Here is a 23356-nt window from a genome sequence, read left to right as displayed (position 1 = left end):
GCTCCCAAACGGTTGATACTGTTCCATTTCATCCCCTTGGTGGATTTGTTGTTTGCTTGGGTTTTATACTTTAAACATATACCATAAGTATTCATTTGGACATAATGGATATCGAAAGCATGGTTTTCCATCTCCCTTCATGAAGATCTGCCAATATTGAGCTTTTGTTTAAACCTAATAGGTCCCTCTCCTTATCATGAAAATGCTTTTTCACTTCTGTACACTTCAGGCTGGATCAGCATCCTCCAAGAAGACAAAACACTTGGCAGATTATTGTAGTAAGCGCCTAGAGGCTGGGGCTGCAGAAGGGTGTGAGGTGGGAAGATGTGCCTGCTGCAAAGTCGATGGACTCCTGTGGATGGGAAACAGGAGCGGGGGTGGGTTTGGAAATAATAACACTTAATGTTGAAGGCTCCCCACCCCACCCCAGCATCATGCACCTGATATGTGTGAATGCTCAGAAGGACCTAGTATAGTTTGGAAGTGTAATCATGCATATTTACACATAGGGAAATTGGGAATCAGAGAAATTAGGTAACTTATCCAAGGCCACACAGCTAGAAAGTGGCAGAGCTGGGACGGAACACCGATCTGTCTGCCTCTGCAGAACCTGTTTTGGACTCAGGATGGAGTTAAATGATGGCCCCTCAGACTTTGGGGTGTGGCTGCAGAAAGAGAGAAGGAGTAGAGGTTCTGATGGTCTCCAGCCACCTCTCCTTGTCTTCCTCCTCTCTCGGTTACACTAATTTTTACTCTCTCTGCTTCCCTTTCCTTTTTCCCTCTTTCTCTGACAAATGGAACTGAAGAAAATTTCTATTGCTCGCTTGCTGTGTTGAAGGCAGATTTATGCTCCTTTTTCTTCAGCTTGAAATTGAGTAGGCGATTTTATATTTATCTGAAGCTAATCGTAAATACCGTCATTTGTGTGAAACCCTTAGTTGATTTTTTTCTCTATAGGTCCAAGGTCTTCAGCAGAAAAATGGCTCCCTGTCGTCAAATAGCAGCTCCCTCTCAGGAGTAGAACCTGAGGATTATAGAATTGGTGAACAACATTGGACCCGTGATGCCTTTCTGTCACCAGGTGGCAGCAAATACTCCTGAAGAAAGCCGTCAAGCCTATGCACAATCCGTATTATATCATGCCTCCAATTCTAGTGGCCGGAACTTTTCCATAATCTAATTAGTATTCTACAGGGCTTTAAGCTCTTGCTTAGAGAGGATTTTAGCTGTTGCTTAGGAGACATGTTATCTAAAGGAATCAAAGTTTATTCAGATATATGCAGCCATTAGAGAAGAATCTTTGTCAATAACTTCTTTCGAACAATTTTTTTGAAATTATGTTAAACCTCGAAAGACTGTTTTAAAATAGCTCTTACAATTTAATCTTTGAAATGCTACATTTCCATAGAGAGGTTCTACTAATTTCTTGTTTAAGATGTGGAGGAGGTCCCTGAATTGAACTGACATAGCCGCAATAGAAAGGCCTGGGCTGGCATTCTTGAAGCTGGAGGATCTTGTGAGGTCCACAAGGGTAGGTGATCCTTAGACTCTGTATTTGTAGCTCAAATGGTATCGTACCCTTTGTGATAATTCAGTGTCTAAAATAGGCAAAGCTTATATTATGTTAATAATATATAAGGATGCTTGATGAGCGATTTAATTATTTAGAGCAGTAGTTCTCAACCAGCTGTGATTTTGCTTCTTAAGGGACATTTGGCAAAGTTGAGAGACGTTTTTGGTTGTCACACTGGGGGGAAGCTATTGGCATCTAAAGGGTGGAGGCCAGCGATGCTGCTAAACATCCCACAATGCATAAGACAGCCCCCCAGCTCCACCCCTACACACACAACAAAGAATTATCTGGACTGAAATGTTGAAAAACCTTGATTTACAGGAATATAGAGGAAATCAGGTATTCAAATCCCAAGTACCAGAACCTTAACTATAGTTATTGTCTTGAGGTTACCATGTGCCAAGCACTAAGGGCTTTACTGGTACTGATTCACCTCATTTCCCACAATAATCCCATTTTCTAGTCCCTGTTTTTATGATAAAATCAAGGATGATGAATTTAGAAGACTTGCCCAGGATTCCTCTGCTCAAAGTTGGTTCAAACCCAGGCAGCCCGGCTTCAGAATCCTCATGCTGAACCCTTACCCCAAGCTGCCTTCCAGTTACGAATCAATAAAGGAGCTGACAGTCATATCCTGTAACAATATACAAATGCAGGTGTTTGAAGGAAAGCTCCCTCCATGAGGATATTATCTATTTCCCTTTCGAGCTGGTCATTGTGTAGTCCATGTGCACATCTGGGCTTTTTGATTTTGGTCAGCGATGTGAGGACAGAGACTGTGCATAACCAAACAGAGAATGTGCTGAATAAAGTCTCTTTACTGAATAAGTGAAAGATGAGATGGATAGATAGAAATTGGCCAGCCCACCTCTAAACAGCATGGCTTCCTAGTCTGGCCCTTTAAAATGAACCTGGCTACTTGGTTACATGGCCTGAGCTACTTGGGCAACCATGTTTGCAAATCTTCTTGATTGATAACCCAACCAAGACTGGAAGGGTTCATAGGGCCATCCCCTCCAGGATGTGATTTTCCGTATTTGCCCTTTGACCATGTGAGTTGAGGCCAACCAGTCAGGGCCTGATGCCTGCCCTAGCCATCCCCAGGCACCAGAAGATGTGGAAAAACACAGTGGCTGAACCAGAAGGTGTTGGACTGAGATATTTATGTGTATATATTGGGGGGTGTGTTGGGGAAAGGGGAAAAGAGGGCAGTCTGGAAGGGAGAAAGCTACCGAAAAAACCAGGAGGAATGAAGCATTTTGGTTTGCTTGGCTATCTAAGGAACTAAAAGATCTTTCTTTAAAAGCCAAGGACAGCTTGGTCTCTGAGGAGCGTTGGGCCTAGGGTGGCTTATATCTCAACCAAGGTAGAATGGCAGCTTCAACATAAGATATAAGACCCACGAGAAAAGTTATCTTGTCTGACTTGTTCACCATTATACCCCTTGTACATAAATTATATTGAATGAATGAGGTTGAAACTAGGGTGATCAGAGGAAAGGTGCTGATGTCCTCTGTGATCAAGGGACCTTGAGTCTTAGGACGAGAGCCAGCTTACATAGGGATTAAGGTGATGGGACAGTCAGATTCCAAGTTATAACACTTCTTAGTAAATGCTTGACTCTTAAGCTGGACCTGGTGAGCTCTTGATTTTATATGACCCCACTGTTCGCTGTATTGTCCATGGGTAAAAGAACAAGGGGGGGCAGGCATTTCTGTGGTCATAGCCCTGCCCCTGCCCTGGCCTTCCTGCCAAGTCTGAGTGGGGCATCAGAAGTGACAGTGTGAGCAGAAAGCTGGGTATGAGGGTATGGATTCTCTCTTCCCTCCCTGCACACCCCTTCTGCACTACCCGCCCTTGTCTCTTCCCTTTTCTAGAGGTATCTAAAGGTAAACCAATCGGTAGTTCACCTCTAAATACCAGCTTGTATTTAATGTTTACTAAATGTGCCTACGTCCATAAATAGCAAAAATTGAACTGGCTATAAAGATCATTCAGAATATTCAAAAAAATTTTTTTTAGATCGGTATATGGAAACTCAAAGACAGGGACCTAGGGCTCCGTGGAAGCGGTGTCAGAGCTCAGGTCACTGGACTTCTGATAGTTGCTTCTTCTACTGCTGTGATTTAAAGGACTCTCATGTGAAGGAGAAGAGTGGTAGTAACGAACTACAAAATTTATCATGAGATTGAACCTTGCAGATCTTCTCCTAGTGCTAAATGTTCTAGTACATCATGCAATAGGAGCCCCTGGACTTGCCAAACCTACATTACAAAATGTGTAGGTGAGAAATTCTGTTCGCCGGAAACAGAGGCAGAATCTAGACCGTTAGCCTGGTGCCGTATTTGTTGCCTCTACTCAGCCTGACGCAAAATACTTGTTGTTATTACTGACACAGCCCTCACGTAAGGAAATCATTTTACAAAGAGTTGTTATCCAGGTAAGATATGGCTACATCTGGTTTTGTACATTTTGATAAAAAAACTGTTGTTTCATGCAGTTGAAAATGTTAAAAATACATTATAAATTTATAAAATAAATTTTCTCTAAAAATCCCTTTTATTGATAGTGTCGGATCACCCCTACCTTAGTAGCCCCAGAACTGGTAGAAGAATCAGCTCCATACATTTTAAAGACTTCCTCAATTGGGATACTGTTCTGTTAAAAAAAAAACCAAAACAATAGCACCAACAAATGCATCATCATATCATGGTTTTTCTTACATTACAAAACAAAGCAATTACAGCTCCGCTATGTCTAGTATCATGCCTGGATAGCATGGGCACTAAATAAATAACTTCTGAATAAATGGATAGATCAGAGTCTACAGTATCTAATTATATATGTCTTTCATTCTGGCTTTTTGCCTTTTAAATAAATGTTTTCACAATACCATATAGAAGTCAAAGACTTTTTACTATATCTTTAAAACTGAAACATTTAATATTAGTAAATCCTAAGCATTCAGAAAGATCGGTTGAAAAATAAAATAAATATGCATTAATATAAAATGCACATAATAAATATAAAATCTCCATATATGCAAATAGTGTTCTTTTCCTTACCATTAGGATTCCAGCATAAGATGATAAAATCATTGCTTCTCTTTCTTTCCGATTTGGATAAACAGGTCTGTCATGAAATGGCATTTTCCTAAGGGGGAATATGAATAAATAACAGTGGAAGGTTTATTTTTGTTCTTTTTGACACCTGGTAAGCTTATAATAATAATAATCCATAATTAATCTCCAATGGCCATGTGTTATGCACTTATTTACAAAACTGAGGTGATCAGTCTGCCATCAGTAAAGTACATACTTTGAATTCTGAATCTTCTAACAATGGTGGTGAATTTGCCTTCTATGTTTTCACAGCTCTCAAACACTGGCCACTATGGTGGACAATTATGGTTTTGCCAACCTGTATCCTCTTCCCCTTCTTGTGGCAGAACTCTCCCTTCTTGCTGGGGAGAACTGCCTTACCCACTGTAAGCCTATCTGCTTCTAGGGAAGCCACAAACACCCCTAGATTCCACGGGTGGAAAATACACTGTGGACTAAGCTAGTCAGAGTATTCCATTCCTCTCACCCTCAACCTCTGGACAAGTCAGGGGCTGAGACACAATTGAGACACAATTCTGTGACTTCTTTCTTAATCTATTCTCCTATGGACTGAATACTGTGATAAAATGGGCTAAAATTAAGAATAATGTCCACCGCTGGGCGGCTCAACCAGTTAAGCACCTGACTCTTGATTTCTCGGGGTCCTGAGATCAGGTCCTGAGATCAAGGCCCATGTTGGGCTGGCTCTGTGCTGAGTGTGGAGCCTGCTTGGGATTCTCTCTCTCTCTCTCTCCCTCTGCCCCTCACCCTGCTCACACATGCCCTCTCTCTCTCTCTCTCTCAAAAAAAAGAAGAATGTCCACCCAGAGGAAATAGTCTAGAAGTAAATCCTGATGACATGATTTGAGTTTTGAATCAAGCCATGCCTAATGTAAACCTACCCCTGGACTTTTCAAATAAAGTTAATAAATTCCTACTCCCCTCCCATTTGGCGGTGTGTTTAAGTCTGTTCAAGCTGGACTTTCTGCTTATTACAACTAAACCCTAATTGATATAGCTATCCAGGACAAGGTATGTGTTCTAAGGCAATGGAACAGAAAAAATAGCTGGCCTCTGGAAGAAGCTATTAAATCCTGGTCTCATTAGTTCCTTATTCTTACCAACTGAGTGAGTCTGCCTGGCACACATGAACATGCTGATAATCCTGGAAAGGATTCGAACAGCTGTAGTTCATATAGCTCAGCTCAGGGATCTATCTAGTTAAATGCTTTAGAAATTGTGTTTGATAGTCCTTTGAAAACAACCGCAGCCTTTACCCACAGAATTGACCATTTTAAAAAATCACGACACATGCACAATAAAGCACAGTTATATTTCTAAGACACAACATTATGTGTGAGAAAGATCATCTGACAGAAATCAATCAGCAGAGTTGCAAAGTATGAAAACATGTCTATGTTGACAACTGTGGGGTTTCTTCAGGTATCTAGCTGGCGAGGGATACTCACCCTGCAGCGTTTTCAAATCAGAGTGCCTCATGGTGGAAGATGCCAGACAGAAGCTTTCTCTATCGCTACTCATAGTCATACATTTAAAAAAGAAGAAGGAAAAAATACTATTTCAACTCACACTTTTTCCCACTCCAGCCAAGTTAAGTCTTCTGAGTGATCCAGCCATTGCAAAGCAACATTGATGGCCAAGTCATAGTGTGCCTGGAAGCAGGAAGCACAGACAGCAAAGGAGGGGCTTGGACATTGCCTGGAGCACCCCCTGGACCCAATGACAATGGCATTGTTAAGCCTAGGCTATTATTTTGTCATGTCCACAATGTGAGGACCATCTTCTATGTCCAGTAACCTGATGCTCAGACAGATTATTTAGAGATCTTCAGTCATTACGTTTTCCTCTCACTAGGGCTGTTTTTTAATTTTTGATTCACGGTGACAGGAAAAGAAAGGATGGATTCTTGGAAAGAAACTAGGAATCGGGGGGCACCTGGGTGGCTCAGTCGGTTCAGCGTCTGCTTTCAGCTCAGGTCATGATCTCGGGGTCCTGGAATCGAGTCCCACGTCAGGCTCCCTGCTCAGTGGGGAGTCTGCTTCTCCCTCTCCCTCTGTCCCCTCCCCCCAGTCATGCTCTCTCTCTCTCTCAAATAAATAAATAAATAAAATCTTAAAAAAAAAAAAGAAACTAGGAATCAGGGAATCTAGATTTAAATCTAGATATTGCCACAACTCACAGTATATCCTTGGGTAAGCAACTGATGCTCTCAGGGCCTCAGTTTCCTCAAATTTTAAAATAGAAAAGGGTGAAGGTGGGGGAAGAGGGCCACAGAGAATGATTTTCAATTCTGTGAGCGAACATCAGAAATGCACTCCCAGGAGCACAGGAGAGTCAGGGGGAGATTAGAAGGCTTCTGAGGGGAGGTCCCAGCGGAACTGGGGCGTGAAGAACAGGACGAGGAGAATTCTATAGGTGAAGAAGGACATCCTGGGTGGAGGGGCCAGGGTGAGCAAAGGACTGGAGGTAGATTCCAACTGAGTGGCTTGCTAAGAGTCCTGTACACAGTAAAAAGCTGAGGACCGATTCGAATGTTCATTCCTATGCTATTGACCATCTTTCTGGTAATTTCTAAGCATATTCACCTTGTCCCTGTCAAAATCTTCCTTTTCTCTCCACTCTCTCCCCACCTCCAGAAAAGGGAAGGTTGGTTTTGTTTTGGGGGTTTTAGATGGGTTCTAAGGTTCTAACACTGTCTAAACAATGTGCAGTTGACTCTTGAACACCCAGGGGTTAGAAGCACCAATTCCTGCAGTCTAAAATCCTTTTATAACTTTTGACTCCCCCCAAACTTAACTACTAATAGCCTGCTGTTCACTGGAAGCCTTGCCAATAACATAAACTGTCCATTAACACATATTTTATATGTTATATATATTATATATTGCATTTTTATAATAAAGTAAGCTAGAGGAAAGAAAATGTTATTAAGAAAATCATAAGATGGGGCTCCTGGGTGGCTCAGTCGTTAAGCGTCTGCCTTCGGCTCAGGTCACGATCCCAGAGTCCTGGGATCGAGCCCCACATCGGGATCCCTGCTCCGCGGGAAGCCTGCTTCTCCCTCTCCCAGTCCCCCTGCTTGTGTTCCCTCTCGCACTGTCTCTCTCTCTCTGTCAAATAAATAAATAAAATCTTAAAGAAATAAAACACCAACCATTTAAAAAGAAAAAAAAAAATCATAAGATAAAATACATTTGCAGTACTGTACTGTATAAAAAAAATTCCGTGTATAAGTGGACCCACACAGTTGAAATTCGTGTTATTCAAGGGTCAACTGTACTTATTTCTTTCAGCAACTAAACCAAACTAGAAAGTGAACAACAACAAAAAAGAACCATGATCAGTGGTTGAAACCTAATCCAAAGGTTGGTGCGTGGACCAGCTGCCTTGGCATCTCCTATTTGCTCATCACAAATGTAAATTCCCAGCCCCACCCAAACCTCCTGAATCAAAAGGGCCTTGCACTAAGACCTCATTAAAGCTTGAGAAGCATTTATTTAATTGATTTAATTTCTCCATTTAACGTGCACAGGGAAGCACTTTAGAACCCCAAGGCTGAACTGCTTATACGGCTCCAGGGAGGTCAGGCAGGGGGAGGGGCGGGGAGAGAGACTTTCTTCCTTCTAAGTGCAAGAGGAGTAAACAGGTAAGCATAAAAAACGCTGAGGGTTTACTCATTTCTTTTGAATTAGATCTTTATATAATTTCTTCCTTAATTTCTGTGAAGTGAACTTCCATTACATAACATGAATCTGAGTTTCAACATGAATAATGAGGAAAGATTTTAGGATTGTTCATTCATTCTGTGGTTTTCTCCATGAATGCAAATGGTAAAAAACAAAAGAAAACGTTATTATATTAGAGAAATACATAAGTCATTTTGTCAAAAAAAATTTTTAACATCATGTATCTAACATTTAACCTTTCACTCATTTGCTTTTTAATCTTTTTTGGGAGAGAAAGAGCAAATAGCAAAAGTCTCATGACTTATTTTTTCTCATTCTTTTTGCTTTCAGTGTAATGAGTCGAAAAGGCCATGTGGAGGGCCCTAGGATGAGAAGATGAGGAAGAGGACATTCTGGGAGGATCGAGATTAGCCTTGTTCATGATCTACATTAGATCCTTTTTCCGACCCCTGAACACAAATAACACAAATGTGACTTGCATTGGCATGCCTTTCTTTACCATATCATCTAGAAAGGTGAGTTGCCTTCTTCCTTTTGGGTCAAATTCATTTTCCCGAAGTCTGATGCCAATATAATCTCCCCTTAAAAGCAAGAGAGCAGCATTGAACCATTGGGAATGAGAGGGGAGCTCTGTCTGCAGAAGAGCGTTCTTCCCAGTCCCTCCCTCCTCCACCAAAATACAAAGTCACTGGTGCCTCTGGTACCTCAACTGATACTCATTTTGATTTAAATAGCAATCCTGCAATGTATAGGTTTTAAAACGTCTAACCACTAAGAACTTCAATCACATTTATCTAAAAATAAATATTCACATAGGAACAGAATTGATAGGAACGCCGGGGGGTGGGGGGCGTGACACATTCCCACATGCAGAAATGATTTCCCAAAACCAAAAGGATTGAGACCCACTGTTTTTTTTTTTATTTTTTTTTAAAGATTTTTTTTTTTTTTTTTTTTTTTATTCATGAGAGACAGAGCGAGAGAGAAAGGCAGAGGGAGAAGCAGGCTCCCAAGGAGCAGGGAGCCCGATGCGGGACTCGATCCCAGGACCCTGAGATCATGACCTGAGCCAAAGGCAGACGCTTAACCATCTGAGCCACCCAGGCGCCCGAGACCCACTGTTTAAAACAAAGATTTCCTCGGTGGGGCGCCTGAGTGGCTCAGTCATTGATCGTCTGCCTTCAGCTCAGGTCATGATCCCAGGGTCCTGGGATCCAGCCCCGCATCTGGCTCACTGCTCCCCCATCTGGCTCCCTGCTCGCAGGGAAGCTTGCTTCTCCCTCTCCCACTCCCCCTGCTTGTGTTCCCTCTCTCACTGTCTCTCTATCTGTCAAATAAATAAATAAAATCTTAAAAATAAATAAATAAAAAAAACAAAGAGTCCCTTGCTGCCCATGTTAAACTCAGAATGTCCAAAGTTGAAAAATTCCAACTATATGATGTTCTGTACGGATGTGTTCTCTTGCCCGAAGGCCTTTTTTCCTCCATTAGCATGCAAATACCCCGAGGAGGAGTTATGCATAAAAACAAACCAGGAATTCAACTTCAGTGTGTCTTGTACAATACTTTCCTAGCGGCCCTGGCAGGAGGACAGACAGGAAGAGGAAGAGCGACCCGATGAAGGAAAAAGGATTCTGGGTCCCCAGGGTCCATCTGCACAGATCCACACTTGGACCTAAGGCTGGTTCTGTTTTCAAGGTCTTTACCATGCACTTTGGGCAAGCCACTGCCAGGGCGGAGGGGGCCGGGGGGAGTAAGTTTGTGTCTGGTTCCCGAAAGCTCTTCTGAGTCATTAAGCTAAAATTGATAAAAATTCTCAAGTTTTGCTTTCTAATTCCAAGATACTCTATTTAGAGTAGCCTAACTGTATTCTTTGGTTATAAAATTATACTTATATCAGTTTTGAAATTCCAATTCTACATGGAGGAATTGACATTTCTGATAACAATTTTTTTTATTATATTATATTAGCCTCCAAACACATACATGTAAATATGTATAAAGTCATATGTTTTTTATTCCAGGATTTCTTAAGGACTTGTTTAAAAATAATTACCATAGTAGGCAGAGAAAAGACATTTGATGGGGACTGTGAGAAGGTCTTTGATCAAAAGGATATTATTGTTGTGCCTAAAACATATAAGAAATAGAATAGCCTTTTCCCCCCTTTTTATGTGCTCTGTGATTTTCACCAACCTCTTAAAAAAGTACCAAGTCACAGAAAAGCTACCACAGGAGAAATTTTTTTTTTCCAGGGGAAAACTTGACATTTTGTTTGGTTTTTATTTTTTTTTAAAAAAGTTCAGATGTCAAGAGAAAGGAGATGAATTATTTAGTCGGTAAGACTAACAATACCAGCGGCAAAAGCTGCAATTGAAATGCTGGGCCCTTGGGTACATTTTGCAGAAATCTTTCCTATATCTTTTACCAACAGGGCCCTTTTAAAGGCACATCCTGGCCAGTACAGGCAGTCTGGGCTGGGGGCTCAGCTGTTAGGCTCTAGAATGGGGATGCCTCTGATAGGCACGATATGCACGATCCTGGCAGAAACATCCTCCCAAGAGAGTCAGCATCCTGCTTTGCACCACATGTGAGACTTCTCAGGCAGGAGGCAGAGACTAGATCATCTGGCTTTCTCCTGTAGTGCAGGAATAGATTCTTCCTCAGATTTTTACCCACCCCCACCTCCTGCCAATATCCAGACCATCTATGACCTGAAACCCACCGAAGGCCGAGTGTAATAAACAAAAATTTATTCTCAATCATACTTACAGGAGCTTTTTCATTTCCTTCTTTAGGAGCTTTCTTTCCATGATTAAAGGCTTATCGAGCTGAGCAGGTATCTGTAGGTTACACTGTACCTGGTATCCTTGGGGAAGACCCAGCCTCTCTGAGCCTATAAGCTACAGCAGCAAATCAGAGAGAATTTGAGTTAGGGATGCTATCACTCCAAATACCAGTCATGGAGTCCTAGGCTTTGGAAGGGATCCGGGAGTGTGTAGAGCTCAGACCTCTTATCCAGCAGGTTCCAGATGATAATTAAACTGGCTGGGGGGTGGGAGGGTAGTGCACTGTACCTTGAGTTTGTCTGACACCCCTTATTTTTTCCAAGTTTCCCAACATCCATCATTTACTTATCCTTGCAATAAACTAGCAAGTAAAACAGTCATGGATCATGTAAGAGTAGATGAAACTATTTGGATAGAAGCATCCAAACATGCTGTGATCTGAATATGTAAGTTCTGTGTGTATTCAACATAGTGATTCCCAGTGAATCCACCTTGGTACAATGGCTCATAATGGAATTTTCTATAGAACCCATGTACAACTTCCTATGGCCAGAAGGTCCTGGAAAGAAGATGTCACCATGGCAAATATGAGGCCATGTCTTCAGTTCTTACCCTCACATTGAACCAGAAATTGGAATTTAAGTAATGGGATTAAAAGGGGTTTGAAATCACAAAAAGGAGTTTATAAAAAAAAAATTATCACTTTTAAATGGGGTGCCCACTGAGAGGTATAAGTAGGATATCGACTATGTCTGTAATGTTTTATTTCTTAAACAAGATCAAAAGCAAATTGTGATGGTTAATTTTATGTGTCAACTTGGCTAGGCCACTGTGCCCAAAGATTTGGTCAAAAATTATGACAGGTGTTTCTGTGAAGGTGTTTTTTTGGATGAGATTAACATTTAAATCAGTGAACTTTGAGTAGAGCAGATTACCCTCCATTATGTGACTGGGCTTCATCCAATCAGTTGAAGGCTTGAAAAAAGATCGACTTCTCCCAAGCAAGAAGGAATCCTGCCAGGAGAACCCTACCCTGAGTCTCCAGCCTGTCAACCTATTCCTTCCGATTTGGGACCGGCCAAGCCGCTGCAATCACGTGAGCCAATTCCTTAAACTAAATCTCTCTGTGCATGTATACACATATATACATATATTTTCTGTTTCTCTGGGGAACCCTAATACACAAATAAAAAAAAATGTTAACATTTATTGACTCTGGGAAGATAAATCCACAGATGTTCATTATATTACCTACTGTACTTTTGAAATTGTGCATGTGTTTTTAAATCACTACTATAAATACGGTTGGAATAAATAAAGCTTTAGAAACTTTTAAAAAAAAATTGCAGCCTATAAACATTAAGCTTTATTTGATTCAGCTCATCAACAATAAGCAGAGAGAAAACAGGATGTCATTAATTTAAATGACTTCTTCACCAGACCGATTTCATTATATTGGACCTTCTTGTGGCCGCTACGTCTGCTTCAGTCTTGGATGGGATGTGGAAAAGATAAAGGTGAAAGGAGGAGGCAAAGTAAGAGCATTCTATAGGAAATGAATGAACCACACAGATAGTAATATAGCTCTCTATGGGAGAGCCCACCGGGAGAGAATACTACAAGCCAGAGAGAGGACCTCGTAGCCTAGAAGGAAAAGCACTGGACTGGGGAGGCCAGATGCTGGGATGTGGTGTCCACTGCGCCACCGACTGACTGGTGTGGCTGTGGCCAAGCCTCTTGGCTCTTCTGCACCCCAGTTCTGGGTATTGTCTAAAAAATGATAAGCCTGGCTAACGTCGTCAACAACAACCTAGCACTCGAAACTTCATAAAGGCTAGCATTGTGATTCTTCTACTTCACTAAGTTAGAAAAGCATTTGTTGGTAGAACATTTGTCTTATCTCAATTCCTTGACAAGAGGGTGGGTGGGCTCCCTTAGCTTTGATGCCTTTTTAAAAAGCAAAAGACTTAGCATTTGCTTTAACCCATTCTTGTTTGTAATTCGGAGGCAACCCTTTGATTTTCAGACTTACAAAGGATAAAATATGCGTCTCTTGGCCGCTGTGACAGTTTCCTCTTAGACCCCCCCGCCCCGGACCATCATTCAATGTGGTATAATATACAAACGTGGAAATCTTTAAAATATGAGCATGTCCCACCCCAGGAGGTCCAAAGACCCAGTAAACCTATCTGCTAGCTGTGTCACCTTGGATAAGTGAATTTGTGTCTCTGTGGTTGTGTGTTTCCTCTTCTGTAAAACAATCATCGAATGACTGGAGAGGTCCCTTCTAGCCGTGGAGTTCAGTGACTTACAGGTATAGAGGAGCTCTGCCTGGTTGAAAGGAGGCCATTTGCAAAGACTATTTAGTTTAAATTTGAATTCAGCCAGTCACTCTTCTTTTCCATCTATAGTATAGAGCTTTAACAAAAAACAAGACTCTGGCTGGAAATACACTCAAAAGAGCTAATGGAAAGAGGTCAGCTGTCTTAGGCATTAGCTCTTTCATAGAAACCAACCCCCCAGAAGTCACAGCCTTGCTCTGTAAGAACATCCTGCCCTGAATATCTGTACACTCCATGCAGATCCCCTGTCTTCTCCCCTACATCTATGATACAGGACTCTCAGATGGTGTTCTATTAGGTGCCCAGCTCTTAACAAATCCCCCTTTCAGAATCTCTCACCAACCAGAGACTGATTCCGGAGCTTTTGTTCTCTCCCTGCTTCTGGAGGCGTGCTGGAGCCCCGAACATCATGGGCTTGGGCTGGTGCTCACAGACATCAGGAAAGCACATGCTTCTTTTTTTTTTTTTTTGGTTGCTAGGAAACAGTGACTGAATGAAAATAATTTGTTTTTACCCAGCCCCCCTCACCCTTGCCGTCCTGCAGGGGAAAGAATGTCATATATTTAGGGCAGGACTGTGATCCTGACCTGGAGTTCACATATCTTTTTACCTGAGTAGGCTTCGGTTTCCCACCTAAATGATTAATCGGAAAGCCGAGAGGATGCGAGAAGTGCCCCCCCCCGCTCCCCCACCACACACACCGGGGGGTTTATAGCACTTGGCTGCAGACTCAGGAGTCAACCGACTGAGCAGGGATTGCTGGGGAAGCCAAAGAACCTGTCATTCCTTGCACACTTCGGATGCCCAGAAGCACTCAGGATGATTCTACACAAAGTGGTGGGAGTCCTGAAGAACCATCACCCTGATGCAAAGTATCACCATTTACCCCCTGCTAAGTGGTCTCCCTGCTCACACACTTGCCTCCTCATCCTAAGTACTTCCTCCCCTGCTTAAAGCTTGCTCTCGGTTTCCCACGGCTCTTAGAAGAGGACCGAAATGCACCGTGGCCTTTACGTGCATCAACTCTACGCCCCCGGACAGAGCAGAGTTTGTTCTGGTCCTTGTGCGCCTGGGCGTCCGTATCGCTTCCACTCCTCTCCCCTGCCCAAGTCTCAGGTGTTCCAGGAGTGACAGTAAGAACTCCAGATTTGGATTTTCATAGACTAGTTGTTCACTCCACATTGAATTGATAGTATACCCAGACGTTTCCAGGCTTTGTGAGCCTAAAGTTTATACCATTTGAATTTTATGAAATTAAAAAAAAAATGCAGAATTGTGAATACAGAATTGAATGTTTTTTAGAACCATTAATCGCACAGCTGACAAATGCCACACATTAAAAAATAGGGAAAAAAATCACAGCATTATCTTTATTATTAACTGAACTAGCCTAAAATTCTCTTTTCTTACATACTTTTTGATGACTTCTTAACATGACCAAGATCTTGTAATATTATTTTCCATTGAGAGATTAGAAAGATAATTCAGTCTTTCTTCGAGTGTGGTTGTTTACAATTGTTTTAAATTATGAATAAAATATTAGAATAAACGAAAAGTTGTTTTTCAGCTTACTGGCTCCCTGTTAGTGATGCCTGCTCTCTAATGTTTGCCACAATTTCCTGCTCCCCCGAGATGCTCCTTGCCCAAGGGACAACCCTGGAGAACTTCAGCCTTGACCTTGGCTAGGCCTGTTCACCCTTGCCTTCCTTCCCCGTCTCCCTCCCACCCCAGCAGAAGCTGCTGCAGCTGGTCCGACTCAGCCAAGACTTATCAACTCCAGTGCTCTCCTCCCCAGCTTCAGTCCTTGGAGACCCAGAGAGGGTCCAGGTGCTCAATGGACCAACAGGGGCTACTGGTTGCCAAGAACCAACACCGTTGGAGGTAAATCTAACAGTGTACCTGCCCTGTCCCAAAGCCGGAGCAGCCACCAGGGCATGGAGGGTGATGCCTAGGCTGCAACTATGCTGCTTCTTCCTGCTTCCCCCATACAGAACTCTTCCAGCCTTTGAAGAACCCAAGAAAGTGAGGAGCCCTTTGCCTCAGCTGCTTTAGCTTTGGGAAAAAAACCCACCTCTTCTTATACTGATTGTCAAGACATTAAATTGAAACAAAACAACACAACCCCCCAAAGCACTTCCATACCACAGTGAGAAATTCTCAGTTCTCACAGCATATCCCAGAGGCAGATGTGAAAATAATATCCATGTTTTTTTTTTTTTTAAAGATTTTATTTATTTGCGAGAGAGAGAATGAGAGACAGAGAGCATGAGAGGGAGGAGAGTCAGAGGGAGAAGCAGACTCCCTGCCGAGCAGGGAGCCCGACGTGGGACTCGATCCCGGTACTCCAGGATCATGACCCGAGCCGAAGGCAGCCGCTTAACCGACTGAGCCACCCAGGCGCCCTCCATGTTTTATACATAAGGAAACCAAGGGACGAAAAGGGGAGTAATATGCCAGAGGAAAAAAATCCACTTTATCAGGTCTGACTCCCCAGGCAATGTGTCTTTGCCAGAGATTTTTGTTTGTTTGTTTAAGTAGGCTCCATGCTCAACATGGAGCCCAACGTGGGGCCTGAACCCACAACCCCGAGATCCAAGACCCGAGCTGAGATCGAGAGTCGGACGCTCAACCGACTGAGCCACCCAGGCAACCCCTTCACCAGACTTTTTAATGTATTCTTTAAACTTCCTAAGATTCTTATAATATTCGGGATATCTGCATATAATATACTGACTTGACACTGTGGAACGTTTCCACAGATTGTAGAGAGGAATTTTTCATCTTCATCAAAACCTATATTTAAATTGCTGAAAAATAACACTACCACATAGTAAGACAATGAAGTGACAATTATGTGATTTGGTTAGGTTACTCAATTTCTGCACTTTATTTCCCTTTTCTGTAAAGTGCAATGAAAAACTATCTCATAGGTTTCCAAACATTAGAAATGTCATATATATATATTTGGCCTGGAACATCATAGGTCTTTTACAGAATGGTTATTAACAGTACAGTTTTTGCATCTTATTCAGTTGTATTTATTCATCTTTTGTTCTTTAAAAGTATTCTCTTAGTGGGTTTATACTGAATCTCCTTATTTAGATGGTAAGCTTCTAAAGTGTAAACATTATGTTTCCTATTTTTGCGTTCCCCAAATGAGACGCATAGTAATGCTTTGCACCTATTATACTTTCACTAAATATTATCTGATATGGGGAAATTTTTTATGTCCTGAATGTACTGTGAATTCTGAACACATTGAGCAGATAAAATCTTTGCTCTCTCATTCGTAGGCATGTTCTTGCCCTTATTGGTTGAACAATGCGAGGGGGGCGGTTTGTCAGCAGGGATGGACCAGATGGCAGTGTTTTTAGCATTTCCATTTGGTAGGGGAGAAACCTTCATGCACGTATAAATAGCGTACGGTAAGCCAGCATACGTGAGGACAGAGTTTTTACATGAAAAAAAAAAAAAAGAGATGAGATTTAATAATCTTCCCTGTGAACATAAGAGACTGACTACTCACCATAGGATTTAGACATGTCTGAGCATATCTGGGCAAGTCAGGGGGATCGTGGGTTACAGAATTGTACCAAGATTCCGTTTGCATCAGTGGTTCTCAACATCAGCTGTACTTTAGAATCACTGAGGAGCTTTTAAAACTCCCCAGATCAATTAACTCAGAATCTCTGGGGGTAGGACTCAGACATCCATATTCTTTGAATTTCTCCAGGGGTTCAAATATGCCGATGACATGTGAATTACTGACATGTGAAAGATGGAAGAATAGCCTACATAATGCTCCGTTATGGCAGTTATACTAACCTTTAGTTTCAGGGAAAGTTATCTTCACTTCCCAAAAAAGACATGAGGAAGAGATGGCCTGCTTTTCTCCTTTGGTCAGGGTCACACTAGATATGATGCCCAGCACTATGACAGTCAACTTATTACCAGTCTGAAGATGAAGCTACGAAATGGATGAAGGTAGAGCCAAAGAACTTCTGGTTATGGGTTTTTATGTCTTAAAGTTCTTACTTTTAGGGATGCCTGGGTGGCTGAGTTGGTTAAGCGTCTGCCTTTGGCTCAGGTCATGATCCCGGGGTCCTGGGATCGAATCCTGTGTTGGGCTCCCTGCTGAGCAGGGAGCCTGCTTCTCCCTCTGCCTGCCGCTCCCCCTGCTTGACCTCACACGCACTCTCTCTCTCTCTGACAAATAAATAAATAGAATCTTTAAAAAAAAAAGTTCTTACTTCTAAAATAATTTTTATTTTTGAAGCCAGTTGCAGTTAGAGATTAAGAGTAATTTTAGCAAAAGACATCCTAAGTGATACACTTTCCTAAATGTAGCCCCAAATTCATGCCAGGATCCTCAATAGAAGGGACTACACTAGAAGAGTGAATGAAAATGAAAAGCATATTTGCTTTGTGATCACCATGGGACATCGGGAGCACAAGTTGGGAGCAGGAATGATACCACAGCTTCTGCCAGGATGGGAGCAGTATCAACAGCCCTGAGAGCAAAACTGGAGGCAGCCTTAATTTCAGACATCAGCGCTTGGCCATTAGACATCAGTAGCTTTGACGCAGATGTTTGTAGGGAAGGAAACCTTTTCTTCTATCCTCTTAGGTTATGTACCTGAGGCCTGTGATTTAAACTGACAAAAGACAGATTAACAAGAGAAAAGGCATAGCAATTTCTATTGATATTAATATTTTTTATGGGCATGGAGGCTTCACAGGAAAGTGAAAACCCGAAGTGATTAGGCTCAGGGGCTTATATACAATTTCAACTCAGGGCAAAAAATTATGGAGAAATACCTGGACAAAGCAAAGTGTGTTTGGGCTTCCAGGGATGATAAATTGTGGGAAAGTGAGTAGGAAATACATGGGGGAAAATAATGGTGAATAATAATTATTTAGCCAGGTTTATTTGTGCAGATTCATCTTGGTGTTATCTCTCTCTTGGGTAATAACAATTGTTCTCTTCTTCCAGGTACAGGAGAGGATACCTTCAAAGGGGAAATTTATGCCCTGCTTTTAGGCAGATGGAGGGCAGCAAGTTCTTCCTGTGTCTGATTTATCTCAATGGCCTTCAAATCAAAATAATCCTTATGCTAAAGTAGTATATTTTGGCATGCTATATTCTGATTCCCTTCACCTTGACAGTTGATTTTGAGTTGCAACTGTGATATTCTTTGGTGGATACCAGCTGCCATTTCCCTTGGGGCCATTTTAGACGTAGCAGCAAGGGCTATTATGTAGGACATTTGGCTGCAAGCAACAGAGACACAACTTTTATCTGTCAACTTTAAACACATATCTTATTCCTAGATCATCATGGATCTATGTCTTTTTCTCCCATCAATATTTTTGGTATTAAATGTCAACATTTAAAATATACTACTGTTTTTATATACCTATTTTGACATTTCTTATTACACTGCAAACCTCTAAAGATGGAATTGCTGTTCTACTCTGTGACCGCCCTCATAAAGGATACAAAACCGAATAGGACAAGGACCCTGCCTTCAAGAAACCAACAGTCATCCTGAAATAGTGCCTTTGCAATAATCTTTCTTAAAATGACAAACAACTTAGAAATTAATCTACTATTCTGATAAGAAGGAATAAAAGATCATGCTTCAAGTTACTATTGCTTTCTTATCTAAGAACAAATTTTACTTTAAAAATAAAGGAGAGGGATGTCTGGGTGGCTCAGTTGGTTAAGTGACTGCTTTCAGCTCAGGTCATGATCCCAGGGTCTCGGGATCGAGTCCCGCATCGGGCTCCTTGCTCAGCGTGGAGTCTGCTTTCTCTGCCTGCTGCTCCCCCTGTTTGTATTCTCTCTCTCTCTGACTAATAAATAAAATCTTTAAAAAAATTTAAAAAAAATAAAAGGAGAATCCGACTTTAAAGAACTTAGCGTAAGCATTGGGGAAAAAAAGTCACCGCATTTTGGTAAACTGAACCATTTCCCACCTTCCTTGGATATTTGTAACGTTGAAGCAAGAAGATTTGTACAACTCTCCCCAAATAAAATCAGAAAATAGTACAGAAGCTGCTTCTATCAAAGAACACATCTCACCTCCTCGTCCCTTCTGTCACTCGCTCCTTATTTCCCCAGTAGTTGGGCATCACTGATCTCATGAATAGTTGGAGATGGAGCTCTGCAAAAGAAGCACCCCCCCTTCACTGGCTCCACGGAACAGCTAGTGAAATTCATCTTGGCATCATGGAGTCCGACAGAAGCCCTTTTGATTTTCTTTCTTACCTCAGATCCCCCAGTCACCTGCCAGTTTCTTCTCCCCTTCCTGCTCAGGACCTTGTTTTTAACTGTCAACTGTACAGGGACCACACAGGAGATTTCAAATGGATTCAAACTTCTGGAGATGGGGGGTGGGCGGAGAGAGAGAGAACGAGCCCAGGGAGGGGCAGGCAGAGGGAGAGGGAGAAGCAGATTCCCCACTGAGCAGGGAGCCTGACGTGGGACTCGATCCCAGGACGCCAGGATCATGACCTGAGCCGAAGGCAGACACTTAACCAACTGAGCCACCCAGGCGTCCCTGGACTTGGTATTTAAGGGTAACCTGGGTTTCCTCAGCCCCATCAGGCTGGCGCAGAGTTCGTAATAGACTTTCAGTTGTAATAATGAGCAGTGCTCATAGACTGGTTCTTTTCCAGAGTTGAGGAAACCCCAGTTTCCCACAAACCCTTTCCCCAAAGCTCAGAAAGTTCCATGGTGTTCTCCTGGCAATCTTGTGTAGTTTTATTCAACCACATCTGTAGTTGGTCTCCTGCTTCCCTGGTCACTGCCAACATTTCACCTTCACCTCCCTCAATCCGTGTGGCTTGAGACTCAGGTCACTTTCAGCTTCTTAGGACTGAATCGTAATGTCAACCCGTTTCCATGGGTCAGACCCATCCTGTAGTCACTTCTCTCAGGAATAGAAAAACCACCCCTCATATGCCCGGGTTCATTCTTCCTCATGGCATATCATGCACTATTGTCTGTTGCTCTTGCTGACTCAGACTGTGAGGATTTTGATTTTGTTGGTAGGTTCGTGTTTTAAATAGCCTTCTCTAAGACTTTGTTATAAATCCCTGTGTTTGAAAGCAATCTGAGAACCCCCTGGGATTATACAGGTATATACTCACAAATGACCCCTCTCCTTTTGGATGGTTCTGCAGAATCCTTAAACTAAGCTTGAGTATTTTTACTTGGTCCATTATATGAATTCCTTCTGGGAGTCTCTTCCATTCCGGAAGCAATTAGATCCCAGGATCCTGGGTGAATATACTCAGGAAATCCTAGATTTGTGTGAATTTGCCACAGGTACATGATTTAGATATTCTCTTTGAGATCCCATTTTTATAAAGAAGGTATATATAGGGAAGTAAATAAGATTTGGGGAGGATAGTCAAAGTAGTTAACTTAATTATTTAAAAAAAACTTTTCATTTAAATTTATTTAAAACTTTTTATTTAAATTTAGTTAACATATAGTATATTATTAGTTCAGGGATAGAGTTTAGTGATTCATCAGTTGCATATAACACCCAGTGCTCATTCCATCAAGTGCCCCCCTTAATGCCCATCACCCAGTTACCCCATCACCTTCAGCAACCCTCAGTTTGTTCCCTATAGTTAAGAGTCCCTTATGGTTTGCCTCCCTCTCTGTTTTTATCTAATTTTATTTTTCCTTCCCTTCCCCTATGTTCATCTGTTTTGTTTCTTAAATTCCACACATAGGTGAAATCATATGGTATTTGTCTTTCTCTGACTGACTTTTTTTACTTAGCGTAACACCCTCTAGTTCCACCCACGTTGTTGCAAATGGCAAGATTTCTTTCTTTTTGATGGCAGAGTATATATATATATATATATATATACACACCACATCTTCTTTATCTATTCATCTGTCAATGGACTTTTGGTCTCTTCCCATATTTTGGCTATTGTGGACATTGCTGCTGTAAACAATGGGGTGCATGTGCCCCTTTGATTCAGTATTTTTGTATCCTTTGGATAAATACCTAGCAGTGCAATTGCTAGGTCATAGGGTAGCTCTATTTTTAACTTTCTGAGGAACCTCCATACTGTTTTCCAGAGGGGCTGCCCCAGTTAACTTAATTATTGTTACATTTCTTTTTAAAAGCAATTAGTTAAAATGATTCCAGAAATGCTCAAATACACTCTTGCTGAAAGCTCTAATGGTATAGAGAGATATTGAATCACATGTTACAGCTTCCCTCCATTTCCCCAGCAAACTTTTTTCTCTAGTCGTAAGCACTCTGAACATTTCAGTATGTGTCACTGAAGACAGTATACTAAGTCTTTACATACGTAGGTAAATATAAAAACAGTTGTGGCATTTGTTTCTTCTTTTTTTTTTTTTAAAGGAAGAGATTTTCTATTTTATTCATCATTGTCTCTCCATAACTGGAGTAATAAAAGGCACATAGTTGTTGCTAAATAAATCTTTTGAATGAATACATGATTGCCTTATACTTCTTTTACACCACTATCTTCTAGTAGACACCTGTGTGATGGGATTATAGCGATATTCTGTGTAGTTTCCCCACCCCCTTAAAAACCCCTTAGAAAGCTCTCCTTACTGGGACACATAAATCTATTTATTTTTACTTCTCTGCCTGTCCCATTGTATTACATCATAAGACATTCAACCGTTCCTCTAGAAAGAGACATTTAGGTAGTTTCTAATTGTTTGCTATGGTAAGCAATTCTGCAGCGGCATTTTTATATAAATATATATTTAACTTTGTGAATAAGCATGTCCCTAAGATAGATTTCCTGCAGCGGATTTGCCAAATCAAGGGATAGGTACATTTCAATATTGATGGAAACCGTTAGAATGGCTGTCTCTATTTCCCCTTCCTGAGACACTGAGTGTAGAGTCTGATAATCAACTGATTCTTTTGGTGCGATTGGGGGATCACCAGGATTTTGTACCAACAGCCAAGGAGCGATTTTGGCAACTATTTCAGAGTACACTGGACCCTTGGGCTATTGAAAGCAGTCTTTGAACTTCTCGGTTGCAGATTCTGATCCAGAAGGAGATGAAACAGTCTTTGTGCACTTGTGGTTTCTGAGGGAAGCATTTCCTTTCTTGTCTATGAGGTTTCTTTCATAAAGCCATGTTTTATTCATAATACTTGCAAGACCCACTTTCTAGCCTCAGCAGTAGCTTGTGTTCTGCCCATCGTGTGGTTACAGTCGTTAGTGGGTCAGTTGTAAATATCTGACCTGGACTGTAGGGGGAAAAGCCTTTCCCTCCTTGTTAAAGACTCAGGCAGGGGAAACTGAAACCATTTTTTAATCCTAAAACTCATTCCCTTTGGCTTTCCCAGAGCTTACATAGGAGGAGAGACCTGACCAACTCCTAGTTTACCTCCCGTGAATAGCACCATTCTTGTGGTGTGTTTGAGGAATGAGCCTGCATTCTGTGACTGCTAAGTCCCTCTAAGTCTGCTGTCCTCTCTTGTCCCTGGAATGACCCCACTCTCAACTCCGCAGGACCTGCCATTTTTCTTGAGCTAGGGAATTAAAATACTATAGTCTTTATGACACTCTATAGCACTTTATGACAATAAATTTTCCATAGTGGGGAAAAGCTGTGGAAAATGAACTCGCACCCTCCGTGTTACATGAAGTAGAGGAGTGGTGGGGAGGGAGGGGTTGGCTGTAAAAATATGTGGAGTTTAGAGATACTTTAGACTTGGAAGTAGGAGGGGAAGGCAGCAAAAACAGCAGTTTAGGCGAATTAACCAGAGCACTTGTTGAACGCTTGCTAGTTGCAATATATGCTTCTTTCTTTTTTTTTTTT

The 23356-nt window shown here is 41.7% G+C and overlaps 1 protein-coding gene across 1 annotated transcript in view; it reads right to left on the bottom strand.

The window, feature by feature from the left end:
• The window catches only part of C3H2orf80 (chromosome 3 C2orf80 homolog), a 17945-nt gene extending 4001 nt beyond the window's left edge, over positions 1 to 13944 (bottom strand). Inside the window, exons 1-6 of the mRNA XM_081815467.1 lie at positions 13856 to 13944; positions 11154 to 11284; positions 8881 to 8962; positions 6265 to 6347; positions 4639 to 4726; positions 4160 to 4231 (exon numbers count right to left, since the gene is read on the bottom strand). Coding sequence (XP_081671593.1) covers positions 4160 to 4231; positions 4639 to 4726; positions 6265 to 6347; positions 8881 to 8962; positions 11154 to 11194 — 366 coding nt within the window. The 5' untranslated portion in view covers positions 11195 to 11284; positions 13856 to 13944. The remainder of the gene's footprint in view (positions 1 to 4159; positions 4232 to 4638; positions 4727 to 6264; positions 6348 to 8880; positions 8963 to 11153; positions 11285 to 13855) is intronic.
• Positions 13945 to 23356: the final 9412 nt, after the last annotated feature.

The sequence above is a fragment of the Leptonychotes weddellii genome, chromosome 3 (assembly GCF_054177405.1).
Source record: "Leptonychotes weddellii isolate Sample4059 chromosome 3, ASM5417740v2, whole genome shotgun sequence".
NCBI lineage: Eukaryota > Metazoa > Chordata > Mammalia > Carnivora > Phocidae > Leptonychotes > Leptonychotes weddellii.
The sequence above is the reverse complement of the archived record's forward strand: the minus strand, read 5'-3'. Positions and strand labels throughout refer to the sequence as shown.